The 17,625-nt window shown below is 32.9% G+C and overlaps 1 protein-coding gene and 1 long non-coding RNA gene across 3 annotated transcripts; both read right to left on the bottom strand.

Moving 5' to 3' along the window:
* Positions 1 to 1,780: 1,780 nt before the first annotated feature.
* On the bottom strand, positions 1,781 to 3,782 carry LOC140020953 (uncharacterized). Its single transcript, XR_011824909.1, has 4 exons — positions 3,621 to 3,782; positions 3,449 to 3,538; positions 2,141 to 2,199; positions 1,781 to 2,042 (listed from the first exon to the last, which is right to left on the bottom strand). It is a non-coding gene; the product is annotated as an uncharacterized lncRNA (long non-coding RNA).
* Positions 3,783 to 14,149: 10,367 nt separating this feature from the next.
* Positions 14,150 to 17,412, bottom strand: LOC113719063 (uncharacterized). 2 transcript variants are annotated; one of them, XM_027244062.2, is made up of 5 exons: positions 16,845 to 17,412; positions 16,452 to 16,724; positions 15,990 to 16,100; positions 15,006 to 15,484; positions 14,150 to 14,903 (listed from the first exon to the last, which is right to left on the bottom strand). In XM_027244062.2, the coding sequence occupies exons 1-5, from the start codon at positions 17,263 to 17,265 to the stop codon at positions 14,292 to 14,294; spliced, it is 1,896 nt and encodes a 631-aa protein (XP_027099863.1). In that variant the 5' UTR covers positions 17,266 to 17,412; the 3' UTR covers positions 14,150 to 14,291. The 2 variants fall into 2 exon arrangements, with proteins under 2 accessions (XP_027099863.1, XP_027099864.1); XM_027244063.2 differs by having other exon boundaries at positions 16,452 to 16,640; positions 16,845 to 17,410.
* Positions 17,413 to 17,625: the final 213 nt, after the last annotated feature.

Below are 17,625 nucleotides of genomic sequence, written 5' to 3'. Positions count from 1 at the left end.
ATTAGAAACTAGAGAAACCCTACTCTAATCAATAAACACGCTACGAAAATTTATTTTAATTAGATTGTACGTTTCTCTGACACAAATCTAATTATGTCAATTGCTACCGGGATGAAAGTAATCGAACAATTACGGATTCAATTACCCCCAATTAGCGAATAGACTACGTAAATAATTAAATATTGAGCAACTATTCAATCATACACAATAGTTATAATCATTAGAAACATAAAACATACAAATATCAATGAATGAAGGAAGCAATTAAAATAATTTAAATCTCACAGTTATTGTTGAACCAAATCTTCAGTTGTCTCCTTGACTAGAAGTACGAAATTAGTTCTCCATAATTGGAAAACAGGCCATGCAAAAAAGAACTGGGAAAAGTTGTCAATTCTTGTCTCACAAAAATTTGATCAACAGAGGAAAAGTAAAAGACCAAAATTACTGTCTCTCTTTTTCGTTTCTAGCCTCTAAAAACGATGATGGAATGTATGCCCACTGTTTCCTACTTTTACTCCTAATTGATTGGTATCCTAATACCAATCAACTTCTAAAAAGAAAGCCCTATTACAAGTCATCTTCCTCAGCTTTCCTTCTTCTTGGGAGTGACCCACTAGCTTCCTAATTTGTAGTCAACTACTTGATGCATTTTTGGAAACCTCTCACGTGCAATAAATTTCAAGAATCCGGACTTGAAGGCTGGAATTAGACGTGCCCGTGCCTAACTATCAGAAAGTCTTCTGGAATTGATTTTCAGCACCTTTTTTTCACCAATTTCTACAATTAACATCAAACACAAAACCTAAGTAGAATCTATCAAATAGTGCAATATTTAGTCCAAACAACTATGGAATATTAGCGAAATAACCCACTAAAATGCACCCTATCAATATGACAACAATATCACCAATGGCAATCATGCAAAATTGTTTCAAATTCATCTACCAAAATTTACAATCATTAAAAAAGTGGGTTTGGAAGGGTATTATCAAGTGAAGAGGAAATCCAAAATCTAAACTAGTTGATGGGTAGAATTTGACACGAGTATCATGTAGCTAAAATTTCATCTCAATCGGGTTTCAAATCACCATTCAATCAAGATTTTGAGTTTTTTCTCTCTAATTTCTTTTCTCCTGAGTCACTTTTTCTCTCTCTTCATTTCTCAGTAAGAAAGAAAGGTGGCGGCTAGAACAATTGTTGTGCGGATTGCTATTTATTTTCTCTTGTGTGGATCCAAGTACCATTCAAATCAATGTTATTAAATTCGGACCAGATAGAGATTCGACTAAAATACCGAGTCAGGGGTAGGGGTGTCAACTAATCGAATCGAGCTCGAATAGAAGGTTGATCGAGTTCGAGTTCGACAAAGTGTCTAAAGCTCGAGATCGAGCTCGAGATCGACGAATATCAATTTTACATGCTCAAATTCGATTCGTAAGAAAATCGTGAGGCTTGAGCTCGTGCTCGAAATTGCTCGATTATGTGTTCAAGATCGAATTCGAACTCGAGCTCGATTTCGAACTCGAGCTCGATTAAATACCGTGCTCGTTTATAAAAGTCTAAACTGAACCAAACAATTTGCTATTCTTAGCAAGCAAAATTTGCTCTTTCATTCAGTCTTTTCATCTGTCATTTGTATTCGAAAATTCAACCATTCCCATAGAAATTTACAAAATCAAAAATTTCAAAATCCAAACTCATCTATATGATAAACTGGTTTGAGACAAACCAGTTTTAAGTACCAATTTAAAATCCAAAGCATCAAATTGTCAAACACTTTTCAGCCATTATGGCAACCAATATCCAAATTCATCCGTATTTTAACATCAAATCTAACATCCAAATTCAGAGATAAGTCACACAACCAACATCCACCAAGTCACACAAACAGGAAAAACAAAGACAAAGTGTCAACATTCAAATTAAAAATGTGAAACAAATTCTGCAATTAAATACAGTAGCATGTTGTCCATTCCACAATAATCTTTTCCATCTTTTCCAGCTTTTGCTTATGGATTCCAAATTTTCAACTCCAGGCCCTACATAAAATAAATAATTTAGGTAATTAAATAGTAGTAGTAAAATCTAAAATAAGATATTTGAAGAAAAATCGAAATATTAAATACAAACAATATACCTTTCCAATTATCACATTCATTTTATGGGAAGTAGAATCTCTTTTGCTGCCTTCACTTTCTGCAAAATAATAATAATAATAACAATAACAATAAGTAATAAACTAATTTTGTATCAATCACATGAATTTGAATTTAACTTATTTTCTATCTTTTTTTCACTCCATGAAGGTTTTGGCACCAATCTCTGGCACACATAAGCATTTCCTACGTTTTCTCTCTGTCTCTCTATATTTCTGTGTGTGTGTGTCTGTCTGTCATCTTTCTGGTAGCATCCTTCTCCTGCACCTGGTGAGTGTTATTATTGCCTTTGACTTCTGGCACTAAAATGATCACTAAAAGCAAAAGCCAAAAGCAATGACAACTCAATAAGAAAAGAGTGAAGAAAAGGATAAAGATTAATTAATTATGTAGCAGAATGCAATTACTACCGTAGAGACACAGCAGGAAGAATCTGGTGAGGCAGTGAGGATAAAAAAACATGAATATTAAAGAGACTTAAATCTGTCTGTAAAAGGCTTTGAGTAACTAAATGTCTCTGATCTAACTCAATCTATGCCAACTACTTCTGCAGTTGTAACACCATGATTAAATGCTTTCAATTAAGCTCCAATGGCTGACCCTGCACTGAAACTACTAGAACAGTTAAATCAGCCTTTGAAATGAGTTATGTTCTAGAATACCTGGAACTTATACAAGATCACCTCCAATGTAGCTATGTGCATTTTTCTTAGTTTATTCTCTCTTTTAAGCTAGAAATTCAAATGTCATGAAATCATGTTCAGAATGCTCTCAAGGATTGGATTTCTACACAATCCTTCCAGGGCCAAAGGCTTAGATTCTACACACAAAAAAACACCTATTCCTTTTTCAAGAAACAATTACATGAAGTTCCAGAATAATGTTAATGTCACCCAAATAAGTAGGAATACTCAAAAGGGCTGCCAATTTTCAGTCCATAAACTCCAACCTTTCACCCAAAAATCCAAAATTTCACATCCCACCGAATAAAAACAGAAGAAAAAGATAGAGGGATTTATCAGAGCTAAGTATTGGCCTAAGTCTACAATTAGTCTCTGTTCTTGTCTTTCCCAAGAATTTCATCCAACGAAAAAAAAAAAACACATGCGCTTGCGCGCACACCCTTTTCAGCACAAGAAAAGTAGAAATTCCTAAAGGTATGGTCTTTAAGAAACAGAACAATACAATATAAACTACAGTAGCTATTTCTTAGGATCATGGTCATCAAGACTAACTAATTCTTCATGGGAAAATATCACAAAATCACAAATAAAAAAAATGCAAATTACCTGATTAGCTTCTTCTTGAGCTAAATATTGATTGGTTTGAAGCGGACAGGGTACCAGTTAGGAGAGCATTGCCACAAGTAGATATTCATTCTGGAATAGAACTGGAGGAGCTCATAAACAAAAGAATGAAAAGTATGCGAAGCCACAAAGCACAAAAAGGATTACATCTTACCTTCTGCACGCCTGCACCTTAGCATCTGCTTCAAGATCCACCTTCCGCTAGCTGGAATTAGAAACCCAAATGGGTTTGATTTGGAATTGGGATTAGGGATTGAGGTGAGGAATTGGGATTAGGGAATAGGACTGAGGTGAGGAAGCACTTCAAGAAGACGGCGGACGAAGATTCTGAAGTTGCTTGAAGTTTTGACCTAATTACACTCTAATATTTGAATTTCTATTTTTTTTTAAGAATTATCTAGAAAGACAATAATACCCCTATTATATTTTGAATTTTAATAGGTACAACATGTAATTAAACTTACAACTATATATATTTAATTAATTTTATAAATATAAAATTATATATATTTAAATATACCCTAAGCTCGAAAAACTCGCGAGCTTATCGAGCATAACATTTTTAGGCTCGAATTCGATTCGTTTCAATATTCGAATTGTTCGAGCTCGATTCTACCAAACTCAAATCGATCATTTGAATGAGCTGCTCGCGAATAAATGATCGAGCTGCTCGCGAACTATTCGCGAGCAGCTCGATTCGTTGACACCCCTAGTCAGGGGTCAATTGGTCGGATTAATTAGACCGTTCTATAAAACTCGCTAATATCGGAATGATATCATAATTATTTTATATTTTTATAAGTTTCAAAAATATTGAAATTAAGTTCTTGGTTATATTTGGCCAACCTTAGAAAATATAAATTTTCTATATACACCAAATAATTATATATAAAAATGTAAATTCATGACTAAAGTATGTCCATTCTCCAAAACTACTTGAAAAATTAAATTAAAACAATTTAATGCAAGTTAGAATCACTTATCCTAAATTGATAAGATCATAGGAATGAAAATATCTTGATTTAGAGATCATTCAAGAAAACGCGTGATCTTGATATTTGCATTAAGTAAGTGGGTCTACTCATTCCTATTAATAAATGAAAGTGTTACAATTATGTTTAGGAAAAAGAAGAAAGAAAAGTTTGAGAACCGTGTCAACCAGTTGAATCGGGTCACTGATTTAGCCAATTTTTTTTATAGTTTTGACTATTTTTTAACCAAAGAGGTTTTGTGCTACAAACCAGTTTGGAAGGAAGGCTGGTTCACAGTCGAATTAGCCGGTTCGGTCCCGGTCTAAAAACACTGAGTCAAATTGACTAGTCACATGCCATAATCTCAAGTCAAGAATTGACTTGGAAACCTAATGATTTTAAATTGTGGTTTGGCCTACCAAATGGGTTGGACCACAAACCCAACATTGTCCAATTTGGTGTCTTTCTCAACTCCCTATCTTTCTTGTGGGGATCATATGGAGGAAATCATCAGAAGGATGTCTAATGTTAAAAGATTGAGTTGTGTCTTTACAAAATCAGGGGATTATTCACAGAATAGCTTTGAATTTCTGAGATCGGAAGATTTAACTTGGAGTCACTTAAAATACTATATTGTGGTAGGGCACTTAATGTTGGTGAATTTAGCTTTCCTTCAAGTCTTAAAAGGCTATCATTGTCACATCTCTCTTTGCAGTGGGATCATATTCCGACAATTGGCAGATTGGAAAATCTTGAGGTTCTCAAATTAGTTTCAATAGTTTTTGAGGATACTACATGGGAAATGAGTGATGACGAGTTCCCAGAACTCAAATTCTTGAAATTAGACAATCTAAACATTGTCGAATGGATTGCCAGTCAAGATCACATGCCTAAGCTTCAGTAGTTGGTGTTACAAAACAGTGAGAAGCTCAATGATGCTCCCATTGATTTTGTGAAAATATCTACCTTGCAGAAAATTGAAGCGCAGCACTAGGGTGACTCAATTGAAAAATCAATTATGAAAATTAAGGAGAAGGAGAAACTTTGATTTGGAACTGATGATCTAAAGATCCTTATCATTCACCTGATTGGAAATTCCATTTTCTTGTTGATTTTTGCACTCGTACTTCCTAGAAAGGAAGTATAGAATTTCACTTGATATATTTAGTCCCATTTACTGAAAGCTTTTCATGATTATCAGAAACTTTTTGCGGCTGTCTGCTAGTTAGAATTATGATATTTTAGTATTGAAACAGCCAACACGAGCTCTAAATTGTTGCTCTCCCACAATTTTCACAATCATACTATTTTTTTTCCAATCTAGAATTGCCATTGTCCTACCACTTGTCTGCAACAATATCTGCTTGTGTAGTGTTTCCACTTAGTCATGTTGATTGCTAGGTTGAGTAAATGGTGAGTTTACAAATAGATCCTACGACTTTCGTTGCCATAGAAGAACTGAAGGCATCATTGTTTTGTTGTGGTGTGAGAGGAAACGACTAGTATGTACTATGCATAGTAGTTGAATGTTGAAGTGATTTGTTAGGCCTTGAAGAAGTTTGCTTCTCTAGAAGCTATGAACCTTTCATTGACAAAATTTGGTGCCTGGAAAAATTTCACCTATGCCAAGTCACAGTTGTTAGGTCTGACCCAAGAAATTGACAAAAGAGTTTTTGACAATCCCAAAAGACAAATAACAAAATATAAATAAATAAAATAGGAATACAGGAATTTACATGGTTCGATCGAACTGACTTACGTCCACAGGCGGAGGAAAAACAAAATTTATGAAGAAAAGAGTATAAAATGCCTTAAAAAGTATTTTTAAACTTAAAACACCTAATACTTAAACATAAGAGAGTCCAAAATATTTTACTTAACAAAAGATTTAATGACCCAAAAACCCAAATAACCCACTAAAACTCTCTTGATTTGGTGCACTTAATCCCATTACAAGCCCATTCTATTTATAGCCAATTAAGAGAAAAGACTCCCTTACAAAAATGATATGAGACAATGCCACACATAACAAATCTTCTCCTTGACGTATCTCCAACATTGACAATAGTAAATCTGCTCTATCTTTTTCACATAAGTCCCAATGGGTTGAAATCACCAATAACGAACACCAATCAAATTCACATACTGCTTGAACTTGTGAACTGGAAGAAGTTTTGTGAACATGTCAGCAAGATTTTTCTTAATATTAATTTTCTAAGCAAGAGCTTTTTCCTCAGCAATAGTATCTCGAATGAAGTAAAATTTAACATTAACATGATTCATCTTTTCATGATACATCTGGTTTTTAGTTAAGTGAATACACTTTTACTATCATAGTAAATTGCAATAATACCTTGATATAGACTAAACTCATCAAACAAATTCTTCAACCACAAGACTTCTTTAATTGCCTCGGTTAATTCATATATTCTGCCTCCGCAGTAGATAAAATTATAATAGGTTGGAAAGTAGCTTTTCAACTAATTACACAACCACCAATACAGAACACATAACCTCAAAAGTGATATTCTCCTGTCAAGATCCTCGATATAGTCAAAGTCTATAAAACCAATCAAAGTGTCAATATTTCTCCCAAACTTCAGACAACTGTTTGAAGTCCCTCGCAAGTGTCTGAAAATCGACTTCATAGCCTGCCAATATGCTTTTTCAGGATAAGACATATATCTGTTAATAACACTACTGTCTGTGCGATATCTGAACGAGTACAAATCATTACATGTATAATACTACTGACTGCATTGGAATAGGGAACCCGTGCTATATACTCTTCCTCTTCAACTGACTGTGGTGACTAAATAGCAAATAGTCAAAAATGACTAGTAAGAGAAGTAATCACCGGTATAGCATCTTTCATATTAAATTTCTTCAAGACTTTCTCAAGAAAATTTTCTTGAGTTAACAATAACTTTTCAACTCTTCGATCTCTCTTGATTTTCATGTCAAGAACTTTCTTAGCTACTACCAAATATTTTATTTCAAATTCACTGCTTAATTACAACTTTAAAATGTGAATTTCTAACAAATTCTTGACAGCAATAAGTATGTCATCAACATAAAGCAACAAATAAATGAAAGAACCATTATCTAACTTTTAGAAGTAAACAGAACTATTATACATACTCCTTAAATAACCATGACCCAACATGAAAGTATCGGACCTCTTATACTACTGTTTTAAAGACTGCTTCAATCCATATCAGGATTTCTTCAACAAACAAATATAGTTTTCCTTTCCTTCAATTTCAAATCCATGAGCTTATTTCATATAAATTTTCTCTTCAAATTCATCATGTAAGAAGTTATCTTAACTTCAAACTGCTCCAACTCCAAATCATACATGACAATCAAAGCAAGTAAAACATGAATAGAGCTATGCTTAACAACAGGTGAAAATACATCTTTAAAATCAACACCTTGTACTTGACTATAGTCCTTTGCAATGAATTGTGCTTTGTACTTTACATCTTCAAATTCTGGAATACCATCTTTCTTCTTAAAAATTCATTTACATCAAATAGTTTTCTTATCTAAACACGGCTTCACAAGAATCCAAGTCCCATTTCGATGGAGAGATTTAATTTTTTCATTCATCGCAATCAACTATTTAACCGAATCATCACAAGAAACTGCCTCTGAATAGGTAGTAGGCTTATCAACTCCATTAGTTTCTTCTGTAACAGACAAAGCATATGCAATCAAATCTACATATCTTTGTGATGGTCGAATATCCCTTTTTGGTCTATTTTTTGCTATGAAATGTTGCTCCTCTTTAGGATTATTTTCATAAGTAGATTCAGGTACATCTATTGACAATTGTTGAATGGAAAGATCAGAACTATCAATCTCAAACTCTACTTGCTTTTGCATATTATCATCTGCATGACAAGAATTAGAAGATTCTTTGTTGAAAGATAACATAAAAAGTTCATCAAAAGTAATATCTATATTGATTATAAATTTTAAAAGTTTGGAATCAGGGCACCACAATCTGTGCCCTTTTACCCCAAAAACATATCCAAGAAAAATGAATTTTTGCTCGAGACACTAATTTTTCAACATTCACATACATGTATGCTGAACACTAAAAAAATTTTAAATCAGAATAATCAATAGAAATACCTAATTAGACTTTCTCAGGAGTTTCGAAATCAAGATCTGCAGAAAGAGTACGATTGATAATGTAACAAACCATAGAGATTGTCTTTGTCCAAAAATCCTTTGTCAACCCAGCATTAGTGATCATATACCTTGCTCTTTCTAAATGTGTTCTGTTCATATATTCGGTCATGCCATTTTGTTGAGACATCATCTTGACAGTGCAATGCAGAATAATTTCTTCATTCTTGCAAAATTCATCAAATTCACCATCACAAAATTTCATACTATTATCTGTTCTAAACCGCTTGATTTGTCTACCTGTTTGTTTCTCAATCAAAATTTTTTTTTGCTTGAAATGAGGTAAACATAATTTTTATATTTAAGAAAATAAATCCAAACTTTCTTGAATAATTATCGATGAAAATCAATATATACCTGCCATCACCCTTAGACGGAATACGAGATAGACCCCATAAATCTGAATGAATATAATCAAATGTACTTTTCATCTTATGAATTACTGGTAAATTGAAACTAACTTTTTTCTACTTCCCAAAGATACAATATTCACAGAATTTCAATGGCCCAATACTCTAACCGCAAATAAGTCTCCTTTTACTTAGTATGCCCAAATTTTTCTCGCTCATATATCCCAAATGCATATGCTATAATTTGATAATATTAGAATTAGATAAAAATGATGACGAAACTGCAACCGAACTTGTGACAGTAGATCCTTACAAAAAAAATAAAGTACTAGACCTACAAGTTTTCATAACAACAACACCTTTAAAAACCTTCATAACATAATTTTCAATTGTATATTTGCATTCAAGAGCCTCCAAAGTGTCCAAAGAGATGAGATTCTTTTTCAAATCCAGAACATGTCTAGCATTAATGAGCGTCCTCATAATACCATCATACATTTTAATTTGCATTGTACCCTTACCAATAACATCACAAATGACATTATTGCCTATCAAAATAATTCTACTATTACAAGGTTCATAAGTGGAAAACAAATCTCTATTGAGACACATGTGATAAGAGTACTCAGAATCTAATATTCATTCATGTTTAGACCTTGTCCTTTCATCAATCACGAAGAAAATATTTCCTTCATTCTCATTAGTTGCAACACGAGTTTCAGCAGTTTTAGTATTTTTCTCACCAGATTTCCCCTTTTGCTTTAATTTTTTTAATTTAAAGAAATTTGCCTTAATGTGCCACATTTTATGATAATAATTGCACCCCAAATTTTTATGTTTAGATTTCGATCTATGACTGTCAAATTCTTTTTTTTTTTATTCTGCTCCTAACAACAAGACCTTCCGCCTGACCTCCATTAATTTTTTCAATAATATTCCTGTCTATCTACTTCTAAGATTTTAATGCAGACTAAATTTTTTATACAAAATTATTTCTTTTCTGTAAATTTTAGTATTGTGAAAATATTTAAAGACCTGGGAAAGGGAACACAAAAGTAAAAAGGCCTGATCTTCATCATCAATTTTTGAATTTATATTTTCAAATCCATAATAATTGAATTAAATTTGTCAAAATGTGAGAGAATAGATTTACCTTCAGTCATACGAAGCATATACAGACTTTATTTTAAATAGAGTCGATTCTTAATTGTCTTCCTCATATACAAAGTTTGAAACTTGTCCCACATGACCTTTGTCAAAATCTCAGTGACTACCTCCTGCAAAATCTCATCAGAGAAATTTAAGATAATATTGGACCAAACCTTCTTATTCATCTCAGCAAAATATACATCTGTCACACTCTTTGTATCGCTAAATCAACTTCGTTTTGAATCAAAATAGCGTACATCTTGAGCTGCCATATCCCAAAATTGACATTCCTATCAAATTTCTTAGCAACAGTCTTTGTTATTGTCATTGTTGACACAAAACTCAAAACTTTCAAAGAAACTCTGATACCAGTTTGTTAAGTCTGACCCCAAGAAATTGACAAAAGTGTTTTTGACAATCTCAAAAGACAAATAACAAAGTAGAAATAAATACAATAGAAACACAGTAATTTATTTGTTTCGATCAAATTAACTTACGTCCACAGGTGGAGGAGGAGCAAAATTTTACCATGAAGAAGAGAGTACAAAAATGTTTTAAAAAAGTGTTTCTAGACCCAAAATACCTAATACTTAAAACACAAGAGAGTCTAAAATATTTTACTTAATAAAAGATTTAATGACCCAAAGGCTCAAATAATCCACTAAAACTTTCTTGGTTTGGTGCACTTAATCCTATCATAGGCCCACTCTACTTATAGCCAACTAAGGAAAAAAACTCATTTACAAAAAATTATGTGGGACAAAGCCACACATAACAGCAGTCAATTATTGTCGATACTTCATGGTCCATAACTTAGTGCTGTTTATTGATTTAAGAAAAGGGCAATTAACAGGCTTTCCAATTTTCAATGTTTAAACAGTCAAAACAGTTCACTCTTTTTTTTTGTTAAATTACCAAGCACCGATTGTGATTTTGCATGTTGTTACATGATTCCTACTAAATCTAGAATTTCATGTAAAGTGATGGTTTTGCATGTCTACATGATTTTTTTATGATTTTATGCAAAGTGGTCAGAACCTTATTCTGTTTAGTACTTTGACTAAGTTAATACTGGCATTTCAACTAATACATTACGAATATATATCCACATGATTTTTCTATGATTTTATGCAAAGTGATCAGATCCTTATTCTGTCTAGTACTTTGAGTAGGTTAACACTGGCATTTCAACTAACACATTACGTAGATTTATTTCCAAATTCAATGAATATTATACTTCATTTTATCTTATTCAAATTCATATAAAAATTGTAAAATTGAACAACTAACAAGTCATAAAAGAGAGCACTTAAAACATTCATGCAACTAACAAATATGCAAACAATTTAGTTTTAATTGAAATGACCGTTCATGTCACCCAAACCCAAGCAAACAACAAAAGATTTTCTTATATTTCACCTATAATCAACTAACTAATTTTCATATCATAATTAGATTTTTTTCTTCTAAGACAAAAGGGGAAAATATTCATGGATTAATTTAAATGTATCCATATTGAACATGCCATTATAAAATTAGTAGGAAAAAGGAATAGTTGTTATTTGTGCTTTATGCTGCATTGTCTTCAAATAAAATTATAAAAGCAATAGAAGAAAAATGAAAAAGAGAATACTTAACCACCTTTGTCAATAAAATCTTAATTGATGATAATGAACATTTACATAGAAATAATTAAATATAATGGATAAAAATTCCCTTGTGGATTATATAATCACAGAGAGTTTATATACTAAAAGTATGTACATAAACAAATTAAAAAGTGGTACCAAAAAAATTAAAATAATAATGCAGCTAACTTCATACTAAAGGACTTCATGAAAAAGCTACCTCATTCAACTCACATTACGTGATAAATAATAATTGTCTTCTCTACAAATAATTAGGTTTTATATGAAATTAAAATTATGGAAAACCTGAATCAAAAGAAAAAAGAAATACCATTCACATTCTTTATTCTTAAACAATTAACCGATTGTAATTTTACAATTAAATAGTCAGTATTGATAAGTGTTGATATTGCAAATACTATTCATGAAGTGATTAATAATTTAGCCAAATCTTAGTTTTTAATTATTAAAATCCAATAATTTTACTAGAAAGTACATCACATATTTTATTTTCAATAGGAAAAAAGACATATCTCAACCCCATAGATAAATGAGCATGCAAAGTCATGGGGGGAGGAAAGTAGATGCATAGTACAATACTCGAAATGATAAAGATCTAACATGTCAATTTATGTTGTATTCTAATGCCCCTTTTAAAATTTTAGTAGCACTTGCAAATTAGATTTGTTTCTCATATGCATACTTGATGTGTGCATATATATTTTCTTCTCAAAAACATTATTTTGAACTGTGCAAAAAAGTACAATTTATAATTTAAGGGAAATCACAACACCTTTGGTAAAACATGATAATATTAACAATTGTTATAAAGTTCAATCCAAATTTTAGTAGCTACAAAAACATCATATTTAGGTTATTATACTTACATGCAAAGTATGTGTATTATTTTCCTTTATGCACGTGAATATTTTTTTTTCAAGTAAAATTTTTAACATATTAAGTTTTTGTGTAAAAATTTGACTATTGGCATAAAATAAATTAAGATACTATATATTGAACAAAATTAAGTAATTGGTAATTGTAGAAAATGTTTATTGTGTACAAAACAATTAAAAGTTTATTGTACATTTTACAGTTATAAAATCTCTGAAGGTGGTAGATTATCATATTTAAGCTAAGTTGTTAATATAATATTGACTAAGAAACCATATAAAAAAAATTAAGCAATTGTTAGTTGTAAAAATTTTTTATTTTATACAAAGCAATTAAAAGTTTATTAAACTTTGAAGATGGAAGATTATCATATCTAAACTAAATTGTTACATATTTTATTTGGATTGTGACAATAAGAAGAGGAAATTTTCTATGTTCTATCAAACCAGTGTATACAACAAAACCTGACCAAAATATATACTAAAACATTATGATTTGGATACAACAAATTTTATCAATTTCAGTAGTTGTAAGCCTTTTTGTTATATATTTTTATAATTATCAATAATTTTTTTGAAGTTTTCTTATTGAATATGGCATAATATAGTGAATTTAATCATCAATTTAACCTTTTGTTTTCTCATTAATTGTTTATAACCTTTTGTCTTCTTATTAATTGTGACTTTCTTCTAAACCAATATGTATATAAAATAGTTAGCTTTAATTATCATGCATAAAAATATACTAATTGCAAATAATTTTAACATATACAATAATTTGAGATGAAGAAAATGATTGGTGAATATAGTTATAAGTGGATAGTTTTTAATTTTAATTACTAACATTTTTGAGATGTAATTTATTAAAACTTTTCATTTTTTTATTAATATTATGATTGAAATGCAATAATTCTAATTAAAAGACATGAGGGTAATTTAGGCATAACAAAAACTAAAATCAAAATATGCTTATACTTACACTTTGTACTACTAAGACTCATCATACTTTTTATATAGTAATAATTAAATATTCACTTTACATAAAATCACAAGAAATTACGTGGATATTTTAAAATATTAGAGAGTCGTGCAATAATGTGCAAACACTGCAAAGTCAGGGAAGGTCACTAGTGATTTATTCTTTTTTTTTTTTTTTGGCATGCATTTTGCTGTTGACTTTGCAATGCACTTGATGCAAGTTACTTCAATAGAAGGGAGCTGAGCTTTCTTGTTTGCGTCTATTTTTCTTTTGGTAAAATTCTTTAAAGAAAGTGATTTGTTAAATATTTTAAAAGGAAAATTCGTTCTTTAAAGGCTTTGAGAACTGCTGCACAAATTGATTATCAAATTTAGAATAGCATATTGACCTTTGACAAATGCAAAGGCATTGGCTTCCCAAGAACTTTTAGTCGAATTTAGAAGATTTTGAGTTTTTTTTTTCTTTTATTAAGATCCTGAGTTAGTCAATTTATTGCTAATTGATTTTCAAGATGAATATCAAAATTCTTTATGGTGGTATTCGAGTTAGATTGTTACATTCTTCATTGGGCTTTTTCCCCATATGAAATTCACCTAAATCAATAGATGACATGCAAAAGTTCTTCACAAACTTGCTCAAACTTGCTCAAGGGAAGTGCTTAAGATTCTTGCCCTCTATAGCAAAGGCAATTACGAATTAGGTAATATACATAGTCGAATATCAGATATGATGTTTCCATGAGCACAAGGGCCAGCAGACAATAGATAAAGAAGACCACCACGAGGAGCCTGTAGTCGGTAATCACGACTTTCTGCACTATTAATGCTTGTCCAGCTGCTACGATTGTGAAGACCGTGGAGTAGAAGATGGAAATTATGTTCACCACAATGTAGCAGGGCAGGGAAATATAAAAATCCTCAGTTGCAAATCGCAAAAAGATGATCACAAGCACAGTCCCCATGGTGAACAGAGAGGAGAACAGCCCTCCAGCTAAGTAGAACATCAACAAGCCGAATTCCCAGAGCCGGTTCTTGAGAAAAATGGCCTCTCCAGTCGTTTGATCGAAACCTCCGGGTACGGTAAAAATTGCAGCAAAGTTTATGGTACCAATGAGGACAGACACAATCAACACACTGTTGGACAATGCTCTCACAGTTTCCTCAGCCTTTTCGCGTAGACTTGCATGGTTCGTCTCGAATACTTGTTTTGCTGTCGTCCCATCAGAATTTTGCAGTTGCCAGAGATGTGGAAAAGAGTCATATTGCACCCGCTGTTGAGCCAAAGATCAATCATAAGTTGCAAATAGTCCGGAAAAGAATATTAAACAATATACAACAGGCAATGCAATACAGGTATTAATTTAATTTGGTACCTTAAACCAGAGGGCTTCCCACATCATTTGGTGAAAAACTCCAGGGGGAACGCTGGGAGGGGATTCCAGGAGTGCTGCGAGATGTATAATGCTATTTCCTTCGTGATCAATAGCGCTTAGCATTCTGTCCCTGTCAGTACCACTAGTCATCAAGTGGTCGTACAAGAACCATTTTTTCTCCTCCACTGCAATTTGCAGTATATTCCTTCCTTTTCCATCGAAGGTATACACAGCTTCAGGGTAGACGCTGAGGATTTCCTGAACTACCTCAATGATGCCGAGTCTCGTTGCTTGTATTAGTGGATCTGGCATACTATTTTTCTTTTCTGATGATATCCCAAACTGGCTGCCTTCATGATCTTTGGCCCCTGTATGCACATAGTGGCTCCAATCTTCTCTTCTGATTAACCTTTCTGCAAGCATTAGTGCAACTGCATGGCTTTGCTTTGCATCATCAATTTCTTTAAGCCAAGGAAAACCTAGAGGGCAAATATATCAAATTGGATAAACCATTAATGACTAACTCCAATGTGGGAGGATTTGGTCAGGGAGATGCAGAAATAGTACTTCGAGATCCAATACATGTCCTAGGCTTTTTGCTCTTCTTAGCATCTATTATTTTGGCACAAATCTATTCGGTTCTTGAAAAGAAACAGTTTGAGGAGGTTCAATTGGCCGAAATGAATTCCTAGACTTGCAATTGCTTGTTTATACATTTTTTCTACAGCTTGCCGACAGATAAAAGATATGTGAAGTAAAAGGAAATTGAAGAGAGCTTGAAAACAAAATTCTTACATTGCTTAGGCATGAAAAAGAAACTAATTTACTCGAAGGAAATAAGACGTTCTTGACACTACGAAGGTAGGCTAGACAACACTATGCTTCAACTCTCAAAAGAAGAATTTGGGAAAACAAAATTTTACCAGTATATTCTATCATCACTAGCATGAATGCATATGAAGTAGATACAAGAAGATGCTTTACCCAAGATAAAATTGGCAAAAGAAGATCTGTTCAATTTATGAATAGAAGCAGAATTGCTTGGTTCTTCTACACTGTTGACAGGTTGTGATTCCTTGTACAGGACCGCAATACCTGCCAGCAACACAATGAACTGATAGTATCACTCTTTCAAGATTTTGAGGGCATCCTCAAAAAAATGGTAGTTCAAATTGCTTCTCCATGGATCCCGAACCCATTAAACACTAAATTAGATGATTTTTAGCAAGGTCTCCAGGCTAAGCACAAATTCATGTCACCTGAACATACTACAAGAGGGGAATAATCATATGCTTGATATATAGGATCTGCATTGACTTCAAAACCATATCACATTCAGCCCAATGATTATTGTCAATTTGCCTAATCAACTATGCGGGTAGAGTACTTAAGGACTTGAAAAGAATTATGTTGCAACTTGCATGTGGGTAATAATACAGCACTTACACCAATAGATTATAGCTCGGAGTATATGCAGAGGAATGAGGGACTTCCTCCCAAGATCGTTGAGCGTGTAGGCAGAACCACTCCTGAAGGACTCTGGTTTTGCAGCCAAAAGATGTAAAGCAGTTTTTCCTTTTTCATTACGTTTGCCAGCAAGATCAGGATACGACTCCAATATGCCAATTGCCAAACCTGTTTGATACAATAGAGCGAAAACTTGAAAAGGACTAACATTTAATGCAACAACATCCCACATCATATTCCACCAGCATAGACCTAGACAAAAGATAAGATAGCATAATCTGATAAACTGAACAAGCATAGAGTTCAAATTCAGCAACAAACTTGATTACTTTTGCAGAGACAATCAAAATTTTACTTGATAGAGAAGCTTACTGTAATATCCTCCAATTACAGCAGCATGAAGGATTGTGCATCCATCATTCCTCCTCATCATGCAATCACCGATGTACTTTTCCAGAAGTGAGAAAACTTCCTTTTTCCCACATGCAGCAGCCACAAAAAGAGGGGTTTCACCCAGTTTGTTTCTCTCAGACACTAAATCCTTTTCTGTCCTTAACATGATCTCTGCAACATCCTTGTGGCCAAATCTTGCAGCTTCATGCAATGCAGTGTGGCCATTGACATTCTTTGCCTTCAGATTTTCAATTGTCACAAGACCATCCTGGAGAAGTAATCTGAAGGCATCCACATTGATACTGCGAAAGGTTTCTACTGACTGTTTCTTTCCCTCTAATACTGCTCTATAAGCAGCAGATCGGTTGCTCCTATCCTCGTTGATTCTTGAGCTTGCCATTTTTGGATAGGCACAGAAAAAAATTCTTATGAGAGTGCTGTATCAAGTAAATCATCCATATACCGCATCAGAATTTCGTGTATGCGAAATGCCAAAGTGGTAATGTGCCACTCAACAAAAGAAAAGCTGGGAGGAAATAACAAGCAAGGAATTGCTGTAGTGCCAAAGGTGGACATTAAAAAACACTAAAGGAAGCCACTGAACATTTGCCCCTATAAAATGGTTTAAAAGCATGAACATTTGCCCCTCCAAAATGTGCTAAAGGAAGCTGCTTTTACTGTATTGACCAAGGAAAGAACAATGCCAAGAATAAACCTAAATTGTGCCCCCCCCCCCCCCAACATCCCTCCCTCCCTCCCT

The sequence above is a fragment of the Coffea arabica genome, chromosome 11e (assembly GCF_036785885.1).
Source record: "Coffea arabica cultivar ET-39 chromosome 11e, Coffea Arabica ET-39 HiFi, whole genome shotgun sequence".
NCBI lineage: Eukaryota > Viridiplantae > Streptophyta > Magnoliopsida > Gentianales > Rubiaceae > Coffea > Coffea arabica.
This window is presented reverse-complemented; position numbering and strand designations above follow the sequence as displayed.